The sequence below is a fragment of the Chiroxiphia lanceolata genome, chromosome 10, assembly GCF_009829145.1.
Source record: "Chiroxiphia lanceolata isolate bChiLan1 chromosome 10, bChiLan1.pri, whole genome shotgun sequence".
In the NCBI taxonomy this organism is placed as follows: Eukaryota; Metazoa; Chordata; class Aves; order Passeriformes; family Pipridae; genus Chiroxiphia; species Chiroxiphia lanceolata.
In genome coordinates, this window is record NC_045646.1 from 920,193 (window position 1) to 932,571 (window position 12,379).

Below are 12,379 nucleotides of genomic sequence, written 5' to 3' on the forward strand. Positions count from 1 at the left end.
CCCTGTGGAATAACTTGGCTACCAAGTTCACAAAGGCTGTGGCCCCGTCACAGAGGTTGCCAGGGGATCTAAACCAGCAGCTCATACCATGGCTCATTTCCCAGCTCTGAACTCTCACCCTGCTGAGCAAACACGTTGCTGTTGCTCAGCCTTGGTACCTCCCATGAGCAGCATCATGAACACGCTGATGGCTCCGTGTTGTCTCGTGTCATGAGCACCACGGGACTCTTACACGGGTTCTCTGCATCATCACTGCCCCTCTGCAACACAGGGGAGTTCAGCCCTGGGCTCTTTCCTTTATTTCAGTCTCATTTTAGACAGTAGCCAGAGCACCTCAGTCCTGCTGGAGGCCCCTGTTGGTGAAGCCCCAAGGCAGTCCCAAGCTCAGGAACTGCACATTGTCACCAGCACGCTCTAAATATAGGATTTATTTCAGGTGGTCATCACTGTCTTTTCATGACATTTCCAAGGTGTTTTCCTCCCACCATGGAAGCTCGTGCTGTGGTTTGGAATATGATCAATTTAGTTATCTACTGGATTTTTTTCATCTCTGGGGATGCTCATTTTCAGCTAAATATACATGTCTGCTAAAAGGGAGTTCAGATAGACTACATGGTGATGAACCAACTCCAAAGGATAAGCAGGAAAAGTTTGGAGAAATGAGGCACAATGTAAAATGAAGAGCTAGCAAGAAGTGCCTAAACTAATTGAGCAGAATGGTTTCACTCTTTTCTGCTTCTGTTAAAAGCTTTAACAGCATTTAACCACTGGAAAATAGTGAAGATATTGATAGAGCATTTGAGAGAAGAGCTTCCAATAAATGACCAGCAGTAAAAATGTAATGAGAAGTCAACTGGTCATAGGCAGGGTAAAATCTCAGTAAGAGCATGGTGGTGTTACCCATGGATGGGGGAGATCCCCTGCAGTGTGGTACAGCAGACATCATGGAATGGGACACTGGAGCACTTTTTGGCTGAGCTGACACTCTGCTCACTTCCCTGAGCTCAGACATCAGAAATGCCTGGTGAGCACAGGGGATTTTGATCTCTCCCCTGTTTCACCTAGGTAAGCACATTGTGTTGCTCCTGTATCCTCCCCAGGTCACCAGTTGTTATGACAGGTTATATTACTTTATTTGTAAGCTATTACAGCAACAACTGGCAACTATTAATAGCAACTGGAGTACTACAGTAAAATTAATCATTAAAAGTAATTGAGATAAGGCTTTACATTTTCAGTACAGGTAGGCAACTGAGTAAACCAGTGACCGCAGTCTGGGTGGAAAAGGAATAGGAAAGAGAAAAAGCCCAGAAGGTTTATGGGCAGCTGATGGAAACTCCCATCAAGGAACTGGGTTTCACTGGAGAATCCAGTGTCACGATCGGTCAGTGACCAGTGATCGGTCAGTTGTCTTGGACAAGGCACTTCAAGAGGGTCAACAGGGACAGCAAGAGGAACTATCAATTCTAGAGTAAAATGTGGAGTAAAGAAAGTGAGTGTAGCTTCAGGAAAGTATCAATAGAAAAACCTTCCTGACAAGAACTTAAAAGGTCCAACAAAGTCAATATTTTACTGAAATAGCCTGGATTCAGTTGAGCCTACATCCTACTTAAACAATTCCAGTGAAAGCTTCACCTCTGCTATGTCTCGTGCCTTTAATGCCCCTTTTCACCCCACTTCAGTACAAAGAAGGGTAAGTCAGAAAATGAAACATTTACAGTTCATTTAGAACTGAGCGGCCACTGCAGGGAGCAGCACCCTCGACTCATTCACCCCTCAGCAAACACAGGCAACTGGAGAGTGTGGAGGCCACAGTCAGGAACAGGAACAGCCATTCCTGGTTCTTTGCTCTACAACAGTCAAGTGGGCTTGCCCCTGTTCTGAACCGAATGTATCTGTGAGCCCCCCGTTCTGAGCACACACCCCGGTGACCATCCCCTGTCCGTGTGACTGTTCCCTGTCCGTGTGTAACCATCCTCTGTCCGTGTGTGACCATCCCCTGACCATGTGTGACCATCCCCTGTCCATGAGTGACCGTCCCCTGTCCGTGTGTGACCATCCCCTGTCTGTGTGTGACCATCCCCTCTCCGTGTGTGACTGTCCCCTGTCCGTGTGTGACCATTCCCTGTCCGTGTGTGACCATCCCCTGACCGTGTGTGACCATCCCCTGTCCGTGTGTGACCATCCCCTGACCGTGTGTGACTGTCCCCTGTCCATGTGTGACTGTCCCCTGTCCGTGTGTGACCGTTCCCTGTCCGTGTGTCCCTGGTGACCATCCCCTCTCCGTGTGTGACTGTCCCCTGTCCGTGTGTGACCATCCCCTGTCTGTGTGTCCCCAGTGACCATCCCCTGTCCGTGTGTGACTGTTCCCTGTCCGTGTGTGACCGTCCCCTGTCCATGAGTGACCGTCCCCTGTCCGTGTGTGACTGTCCCCTGTCCGTGTGTCCCGCAGCCGCCCGGATGCTGGAGAACATGGACAGCAGTGCCCAGCCCTGCGAGGACTTCTACCAGTTTGCCTGCGGGGGGTGGCTGCGCAAGAACGTCATCCCCGAGACCAGCTCCCGTTATAGCAACTTTGACATTTTGAGAGACGAACTAGAGGTCGTTCTAAAAGGTCAGTGGGGTTTGTTTGTGGACCATGTAAAGTTTCTTCTTTGCCTTCACATGTTATCCTAAGGAGTTGTGGTTTTCTAGCAAAGCTGAAAATACCACCAGATATTTTGGGGGGTTGTGTTCGGTGCCCCAAACTGTTTGCTTGGAGAACGCTGTGGGAGTTATGCTGCTGTGTCTGGCACTGGGGCAGAGCTGCCCAGACCTGCCCTTTCTGGTATCTGCTTATTATAACCACTGAAATGCCTACCCTGACCCTCATGCACTGACGCAGCAGCCAGGCAGGTGAAGGAGGAGGAGGTCTGCCCGTGCCCACACCAGCTGGAATGCTGGAAGCTGCTCCCCAGCAGCCCTATGCCCTGCATAGCTGTATTCCATCAGAAATCCCAAAGAACAGGCAAGCCATTTCCCAACCAGTCACACCATAAACTTGCAAACATTCCTTTTTCCACAAAATGCAACAGTGTCAAATGGTGCACAATTCCCTTTTTCAGGCAAGAATAACAGAGTCAAAGAAGTCAGTTTATACTCAGGAAACCCTCTCCAAACCTCTCTCTCCACACTGAATATCCTTTTTTTACTTCACCTATCTCCTGGTTTTGCCAGCTGTGCCTTCACATGATAGCCTGGCCACCTAAAAACTGCCCCTGGGAAGTCAGAGCATTTGTGTTTCACCAAGGGTGACCCACAGAGTATCTCCTGACTCCTCTGTGCTCAGCTTATTAACACAGACCGATGTAATCACAAGGCATTGAACCTCCAGAGCTTTTCCCCTCAGCTTTTGAAAGGCAAAGCCCCCCTGGCATTAGGGCTGGACACAGAGTGTTTCCCATCCCCCTCAGGGCTGTGTGCCCTCCTTCCCTCAGCACTCCCAGCCCAGCTCAGCCATCAGCACACATCTGCTGTCTGTGTTTCAGATGTCCTCGACACCCCCAGCACCGAGGACATCCCTGCAGTGCAGAAGGCAAAAACTCTGTACAGGTCCTGCATTAATGAAAGTAAGTGTCTCCTGAGTTTCCTGCATTGACATCAGCCAAAGAATCCCACCTCCTCACACAGCTCTGCCTGTACCCCAGCCTGTGCAGAATCTGTCAGAAATTCTTAGTGAAAACTACAGTGCATCCATCCTGGAGAGTCAAATAGGAACGTTAATTGTAAAGTGAGCACTGTATCTCCTGCTTTACTAGCTTTGATATCTTAGGTGAGATTACATTACTCTTCAGTTACTAGTTTGCTGCAGATATTTAAACTCAAATCCTTTCAGTTAAATATGAGTTAATTCTTTTGTAGAAATTAGCAGGGACGAGGTGAAAGCTCCGTGGCATTACCAGGCTGTGGGAAGACAGGGAGACCATTTAATTCAAGAGTCTGAGCTGGGCTCTGCCACTGGAACAAAGAGCAGTAAAACAGTTTGCAGGGCTTCCTAAATCACGTATTTATAGTCTTTATAATGTTATTAATACTTCTCAAAACTATTATTTCAAGCTCTCTGCAGAGAGAAAAGACAATAGTTCTTCAATGTCATAGCTGCAAGGATGTGCACATGCTGTTTGCATCACGACTGGAATGTTTTCACATTAAATGTTAAAGCAGAGTCATCCATCAGAGCAAACTGCTGCTGTGGTGATGGGGGAAACAGAGTTCTCAGCTTCATTGTTCCAAACTCATTATAATATATAACATTTGTGGGGTTTAAATGTCATGGTAACACATTTTGTTTTTTCTAAAAGCTGCCATTGATAGCAGAGGTGGAAGGCCTTTAATCAGTTTATTGCCAAATGTGTCTGACTGGCCTGTAGCATCAACTGACTGGGAGGCTTCATATGGTAAGACAACCTGTGCTTATTTCTTTTCAGTTAAAATATCTAAATTACTGTGGGTTTTATTGCTTACCAGAAATCACAACTGAACACACCTTTCCTTTCCTTAGGTACTGCCTGGACAGCTGAGGCAGCTATTGCACAGCTCAACTCCAGATATGGGAAAAAGGTCCTTATTAATTTTTTTGTGGGCACAGACGATAAGAATTCCACAGCACACATCATCCATGTAAGTCTCCCTGGGGGACAGGACTTGCTGATCATAAAAGTGCAGCAAATAACCAGAAGCACAGACAGAAATGGGAACCACCAGCAACACCAGTGATCTGAATTTACCAGAGTATGTTGGAGATGAAAGTTTCAGCTTCAGTTCTCTGTTTCCCAGTGCCCTGTCTGTTCTCCAGGTTGACATCCTTGTTCTGTGCACTCATTCCCTGTTACTTTCAGTGAGATGGGGAATAACAGATATGTATAATACACACAGGAGTTACAGGAGCAAAGGGCCAGTCTCTCCTGTCGCTGGGTAGATGGATCCATGAGCACTTCACATGTATGAATTCCAGAGATTCAGGAACTGCCTGGCTTCTCTGGGGGCTGTTTTGTCACCTGGACTTCACCTGTTTTCACACTGGTTACCAGCAGCTTGCAGTGTAACAGAAAAAGAGACTGAAAAGAAAGGCAAAAAGTATAGGGAGAGTGAAAAGAATTAAAGGTGAGGATGAGAGAGAAACTTCCCTATGGCCAGAGTGAAGCCCCAGCACCTGTAATTCCCAAATGAGAGTACAATGCTTTGCCATTTCATCCTGAAGTACTTTTCCATTTTTGTTTGCATTTTCAGATTGATCAGCCTGGCCTGGGCCTGCCTTCCCGGGACTACTACGAGTGTACTGGGGCATACAAAGAGGTAAGGTGGGGCTGCATCACTGAGGACATTTCAGAGGTTTTAGGCTGTATTTTCAAGGCAGACACATCCTCAGGAGTGGGCATGAGTGAAGGACAGAACAGTCTTTCCTCAAAGAGATTCCAGTGCTCCCCCTGGAAAACATCCCTGGGAGAATGAGGGAAACTGGAAGGGAAAGGTGATGATAATGAGCATTTAACCAAGGTTACAGTAACAGGCTTGGGGAGAGAAACAGAACCACTCAGAGCCAAAGACACACTTTTCTGCACGAAAGATTTGAAAAGATCACAGTCCTCTACATCAACTGTAGCTAAAGTATGTGATACCACTGGAATTGCTCAGATACCTGAAACCTCACAGGGTCTCCTTTAATTCCTCTTTCCTCATTACTGGTACATGCTCTCATTAACCTGTTAGCACTGACACTGTATCTCTGTTGCTAATCTGGGATGTGCTTTAAGTCCTTGGGAGCTGCAGTGTCTGTGTTTGCTGAAGTCATGGAGCTGAAACTGCTACCACAGTGACCTTTAATTACCCGCTTTTCTTCTGTGTAATTAAATGCAGAAGCAATGAGAAAGTGTACAAAACATTATGGGTTTGTTTGTGTTTTGCTGACCTGCCACCAGTTAATAGTGATTACATTTAATTACAGATCACATGGTCATAAAAGACAGTCATTGCCACCTGAACCATTCAGCTCCATGAGTATTCCACATGTGGATGGAATGGCCTTTGGGAGCTGGCTCAGGGAGCACCACCTGCTCCTTCCTTGTGCTGTGTCAGCTGCAGCACTGGGACACAATTCCACAGTTCTCGTCCTAATCTCTGACCTATCTGAGTATCAGCTTTGCACAGCAGAGGAGGAAGGACTCTGAAAACCCAGCTTTATGACTGCCAGGCAGGTTCCCATACCCTCCCCATTCCCATGACTGCTCCAAGGGAGAGCAGTTCCCTTCCATGCCCACAGTCCAACAGAGCCTGTTCCTGGCTCTGGTTCCTGCTGTGTCACTGCACTCTGGGACTGTCCACAGCAAACACCAGCTCTGCCTCCTGCTCTTCGACCTCTGCCTCCCTCAGGGCTCCTCACTCAGACACATGGGTGGAACCTGGCAATAAAATCATCTTCTCCTGTGAGATACAGGACAGCTCAGCTCACACAGGAGTGACTCTGCCATTCCCTCTGGAATATCTGACACTCTTTATTCAGGGCATCTGGAATTAGCTGACTGAGTTCTTTGCCACCTGACCTAAGAGCTGCACTTTAGGACAAAAACAAAGTCCACAGACTGGTGCCTGAAAGGCTCTGTTGACTTCCTGGTGTGGGGTAATATCTGTACTGAATTTTCAGGTGTTTTTTCCAGGCTTGCTATGCACTGTCTGTCGTGACTTGTTGCAGCTCTGTGGTTTCATGGGCTCTCCTCTTTCATTACCAATGGCACTGAGAGCTCAGTTCTGCCTCTGGGCACTGTGCTGGCAGGTCCTTCTGAGCTGCTCAGTGCCCACACCCCAGCCAGGTACAGCCTGGCACTGCTGCAGGGAGGGAGGGATGCCCAGGAGGGGAGTTCTGGAGTGGCTGCACGTGGGACATTCATTACAGGGGTGTGTTCTGCTGCCCAAGGAGCACAACGTACCAAAATACTGCTATTAATAAAGCTGATGATGTGCACACCTTATTAATCCTAGCTTTAATCACTGGTTTGGGAGATCACAGTATATTGCATAAAACATATATTATTTCATAGCTAATCTAGTATTATGTATTTTTTAAAATTTACATTTAAAAAGAATATTGAAAACAGCATTTCTGTTGATAGAAAAGTGAATGTGGCTAATCAAAGAGGAATTAGAATAATACTGAGTTCCATAAAATATAATGACACCTGTAGTGATTTGACAGTGGGACATCTCAGATAATTTACTGCCCTATTTACATTCTTATCCTTGGTGAATTCTTTCCTGTTTATTTTAATGATGATGATGATGATGATTTTAATATATACTGTCCTGTCTATAATATACCTAACTCTGGATACAGAGCCATGATTTCCAACTGTTCCCAGAAGCACTAGAGGAGGCTCACTGCTCTGGGAGTGCTTTTCCCACAATGCTAATTCCCTGGTTTTCTGTTCCTGGGAACACTGCTCTTTGGAAGCGGTATTTTTGGAAGTTGTAATTAAAGTGAGCTAGAAAAACAGGGATGATGGTTTAAATATGGACATACAAACGTCTCAACTGCAATAATGAAAACACAGTGCAGTCATTGAGCATGTTTAGCTTTGAACAGTGCTCCAATTACACAACAGTTCTCCATGAGGGAATTTTCAAAGTTAATTTCTAGCTGTGACCTAACAGTATTTCAGTATTTCAGTATTAAACTGTTTAAGTAAGGGATGAAGATCTGTAGTTCATAAAAATAAAGACAAAATCTTAACTATAATCAAAGCATGCTCTGCTCTGAAGAGTTTTGTCTTTAAAATGTTTCTATTTTTCCCTGCAGGCATGTTCTGCCTATGTTGATTTCATGATTTCTGTAGCCAAACTAATCCTACAAGAAAGAAACATTTCTGTCAATGAGGATGAGATTTCTCGGGAAATGAATACAGTTATGGACCTGGAGAAAGAGATTGCCAATGTAAGAAAAACATTTTTAATGTATTCTTTACATAACTGACTTTTTCCATAATACCTAAGAAAGTTAACTGTAAACTGAGTTGTTAAGTGACCCGCTGGTGGTATTTTGTGGGGCCAAAAAGGAATGTCACACCTGAGAGGAACACGTCCCAACGCAGACATGTCCTGGAAGGAGCAAGGGAAAGGATCTGAGTTAGCTGTTTGCCAAGGAAATGTTTTACCCTGAGCTGTTCACAGAAGCCCTGCAAGAGGAGACAGAGAGACTTGGTCTCTGTTTAATGTGGTTTGGAGCGTGAGTTTTGGGAGATGCTTTGGGGCCTCTCCTCCCTTTGTCCTGTTTCCCCGTGGGTTGTTTGGATCCCAGAGCAGCAGATTCCCAGCCCTTGGCCTGCCCTGAACACAAAGTCATGTTTGTGCTGCACAAGCTGCTCCACAATGCTGATTGTTCCAAGAAAGAGCATTTTTAATCAAACACTGTTCTCCATTAAAAGGAAAGGGCAAAGGAAAAATAATATCATGAGTTTGACTTTGGAGAAATAGTGAGAATGTGAACTTGCATGGAGAAAACCAAATGGAAACTCAGGCATTCAGGAGCAAGCCATGGCTTGTGATTATTAACTGTTGCAGCAGGACCTGAAGCTGAGGATGACTGTGGAACTAGTTAAAGACATATTTTCTAGCTTCAGCTATTTTTCAAGTTACACTGATAGTAAGGGCACATGTTTGGGAAAACCATTTGTATAAACTAAAACCATCTGATTTTTACTTTCTTTACATCTTCCTGAGAATCACAGCCCTGGGCTCAATCAGAGATGGGAAACTATTACCAAATAATGAATTCACTGGAGAAGGATTTTACAGAGGAGTATGAAAGGAACCCACACCTGCAATGTCTCTGCAGCAGTTGCTGCTGACAGGGAGTCCAGCTGGTGCTGGGGAAGCTGCCTCCGCCTTGGGTTTTAACCCTCCATCCAAAACTCAGCATCAGCCTGAGTGACTGAAGAGAGCTGGCATTGTGCTCTTGGGAATCTGTTAAAACACGGAAAAACCCCACTGAATGCACAATAGGAAAGGGGAAGCAGAAGAGAAGGATGGGGATAAAATGAGACTTGGCATGACTGATTTTTCAAAACACTTCAGTTGGTAAAATCTGCTGTTCTGGATGCACATATTTAACTCCCTGGTGCAAAGGCACATTGCCCAGAGTAACCCTGAGCCTGTGGGAGTGGTGGGTTGTGGCTCCCTGGCTGAGCAGGGCATCCAGAAAGAACACACAGGGTATCATGTGCATCCTGATCAGAGCCAAAACTCCTGGGGACTGCCTCGGGGCACTCAGTAATTGTCTCATCATTAACTTTGATAGGCAACAACAAAATCTGAGGACAGAAATGATCCGCTTTTGCTGTACAATAAAATGACGTTGGCACAACTCCAAAACAACTTCTCATTGGAAATCAATAATAAGGTGAGTGATCACTAATTCCATATTTTAACCCCTAATTTATCACTGATGAGATGAAACAGGAAAGCCTGAATTTTTTTTCTGTTAGAGACATTTCTTTCCTAAGCTGAGCTATATTTGCAGTTGAACAGGATCCCTGATGTGCACAGTTGTACCTCCACTTCTGATGTCCCTGAACTGGATGTACAGGGCTGTGCCTCTGTACTCGCTGTCTCTCCTGACAGATCTTGCCCTCTACCTCAACATAAAGTAGTGGAAAAGGACAAAGGAAAAAAATATCCAGCGGAAGGTGTCCCTGCCTATGGCAGGGGGTTGGAACTAGATGATCTTTAAGGTCCCTTCCAACCCAAAGCAGTCTGGGATTCTGTGGTTCTGTGAGTTATCCTCATGGGTTCAGGATGATCACTCCTGCCAAGCTGACATGCACATAACCCTTGCTGGCCATCAGGATGCTCTTGCACCCTTTGCAGAGGACCAATAAATCCCCTTCCCATAATTCCCAGGGCAGCTCCCAAGGGCCAGGACCAAAGGCCAGCCTGCAGCCACCAGCTGGCTCAAGGATGTAGCAGTGGAATCCCAGCCCCTCTCTGTTCATCCAGAGCTGCAGAGGCAGAACAGGAAGTCCTGACTTTCCAACATTCCCTCTGTAATTCCCAAAGCAAGCACAAAGGAGCCCAGAAGTCAGGACCACAAACCAGGACAATCCTCCTGCAGTGCCAGCCCTGCCTCTGCTCTCAGCCCCAGCCACGTGCTGTTTGTGCAGTGCAGCCTTCAGCTCATGGCACCAGAGTTGGGCTAAAAACCAGCTCAAGGTTTGCTAGCACAGGTGTGCCTCCTCAGGAGCATCATGTCCTACTAGACATGGGTATATTTGATCCTAAATGACTTTTATGGAGGCTTCTGAGGCCAGTAAGGTGCTATGGAACACTGTTATTCCTGCTACACTTTCATAATCGTTGTGATTTTATTGACTTTAAATTCTTCACCTTTAATTCTCTGACGGTTCCCTCCTGCCTGGCTTAATTGGTTCCATAATTCACCTTCTCCCACAGGTGCAGTTGGTTACCATTACAGTCACCTTGTCAGAAACCAACTTCTGTCACAGAATGGCACTGCCCTGGTTATTATTAGTTCCTGGGGGGTGCTGCAGATCAGCAGTAATTTAAATTTATTCCAAAATGCTCAGAAGACACATGATGGGAGTTGGTAGCATGCTTGTAATGGTCTAAGGATAGAACAGCAATAATTCCCAAGATTATCTTGAAGTTTGCTGCTCCTCTTCCAGACCTGCAGTGACTGTTCCTGAAAGCTTTTCTGCTCTCCTCAGCTACATTTGTTTGCCTGATGTTACCTCCTCCAATAAAACTTTCCAAAGATACAGACTGGGAAAAATCACCAACACTTTTCAAAGCGATAGGAAGAACAAAAACTTTAAAAAATAACAACAAATTTTGTTAGTTTGAAATCAAAACAATGTCTTGACCCTTTCTGCTGAATTCCACCCTTTAGACTTCAGACTTTAGAGCGATAAGATGACCCCATTTACAAGTAGTGCAGCTATTAGGGAAATTAAAGGCAGAGCATTTGTGTCATGCAAACCTATTTAAACTGGAAAAGACAGCCAAATGCTGCTTGTTTATGACTGAAGCAGGTAATAATGCATATTAATTTTCCAGGCATTCAACTGGTCAGAGTTCATAAATGCCATCATGTCGACTGTGCAAATCAACGTGGCCAGCACCGAGCACATCATCGTTTATGACCCCGACTACCTGATCAAGCTCAGGTCTATTCTCAGCAAATACTCCCCCAGGTGGGTGTCTGAGGGATTCTTGGCACCTGCCTTTTCTTTCCAGTCAACTCGAAAAGCCTCAAAACATTACCAGCTTATTACTGGTGTCCTTTTGTTAAACAGGGACCTTCAAAATTACATGACCTGGCGGTTTGTGATGGACCTTGTCAACAGCCTCAGCCGGGACTACAAGGACACCAGGAATGCTTTCCGCAAGGTGCAGAAATTCATCTCTAAGTTGTAAAGATGACTTTTGTGAACCACAAAAGATATTTTTTTTCCTGTAGGTGTAGTATATAAATATTTAATGTATTTTGGATTTTGCACACAAAAGCCAGATGTATTTGCTGAGCCTCTGCTGGCGAGTATCCATAATTTATGTGATTTCTGCCTGATAGCTGAGTGGATTTGAAAGCACTGCTCTGGTACTTGGGCTCTTGTTTTTCTGAATCTAAATGAATCCCCATTTTGATACCAGAACAGTCCCATTCATTTGCAGGGTATTACAGTTCTGACTGACTTGTTACAAACCCTTCAGCAAACATTAGGGGTCCAATCTTGTTTTTCAGTCATTAGATCCCAGAGATAATTAGTGCTTTTACAGAAATGCTGAGCAGTTTCACAGACTGGACATAGAAGTTCTTTGTTTCATCCACTCAGCTCTATCACGTACCATGATAATGTGCTATCACATATTTACATTATTATGACAAAGCCCTCGCGCACTTTGTGACAACATCACACAGAGTAAAGGAGATTCTACTTCACAAGCTCCTGAGGGGTGGCAGGCTCTGACAGAAGTTGCTGCTTGGGTGGAAAACACAATCTTAGCACTGCAGAAACTAATCTGCTGCTTAATCACAATGGCCCTGTCAGAGCTGGAACTGCAACACAGATCCCTGTACCAGTGAAAGTGGCCTGTCAGGGCACTCCCCTTCAACCTCTCCCATTTTAGCTTTTACAGTAGTTTTCTTCTACCTTTCCTGTTTCAAAAGGATAAATAATTTTGCTGCTGATCCTGCTCTTTCCCCACCCCGTGGCTGCTGTTCCCATCCCAGAGTGAGCCCACCTAAGTGACCTAAACACAAGCACGAGTTCAGTGTGTGTATCTGAGGCCGAGGAGGCTCCTCTGACACACAGCCCTGCCCGTCAGTCCCCGCTCT

At 45.6% G+C, this 12,379-nt stretch overlaps 1 protein-coding gene and 1 long non-coding RNA gene across 3 annotated transcripts in view; one reads left to right on the forward strand and one right to left on the reverse strand.

The window, feature by feature from the left end:
• The window catches only part of LOC116791957, a 41,399-nt gene that overhangs the window by 15,310 nt on the left and 13,710 nt on the right, over positions 1-12,379 (reverse strand). The window lies entirely within an intron of this gene.
• The window catches only part of MME (membrane metalloendopeptidase), a 29,646-nt gene that overhangs the window by 5,011 nt on the left and 12,256 nt on the right, over positions 1-12,379 (forward strand). For both annotated transcript variants that reach the window (XM_032698485.1, XM_032698484.1), the window contains exons 4-12: positions 2,453-2,614; positions 3,528-3,608; positions 4,341-4,436; positions 4,541-4,659; positions 5,269-5,334; positions 7,829-7,963; positions 9,326-9,427; positions 11,101-11,237; positions 11,340-11,433. In XM_032698485.1, coding sequence (XP_032554376.1) covers positions 2,453-2,614; positions 3,528-3,608; positions 4,341-4,436; positions 4,541-4,659; positions 5,269-5,334; positions 7,829-7,963; positions 9,326-9,427; positions 11,101-11,237; positions 11,340-11,433 — 992 coding nt within the window. The remainder of the gene's footprint in view (positions 1-2,452; positions 2,615-3,527; positions 3,609-4,340; positions 4,437-4,540; positions 4,660-5,268; positions 5,335-7,828; positions 7,964-9,325; positions 9,428-11,100; positions 11,238-11,339; positions 11,434-12,379) is intronic.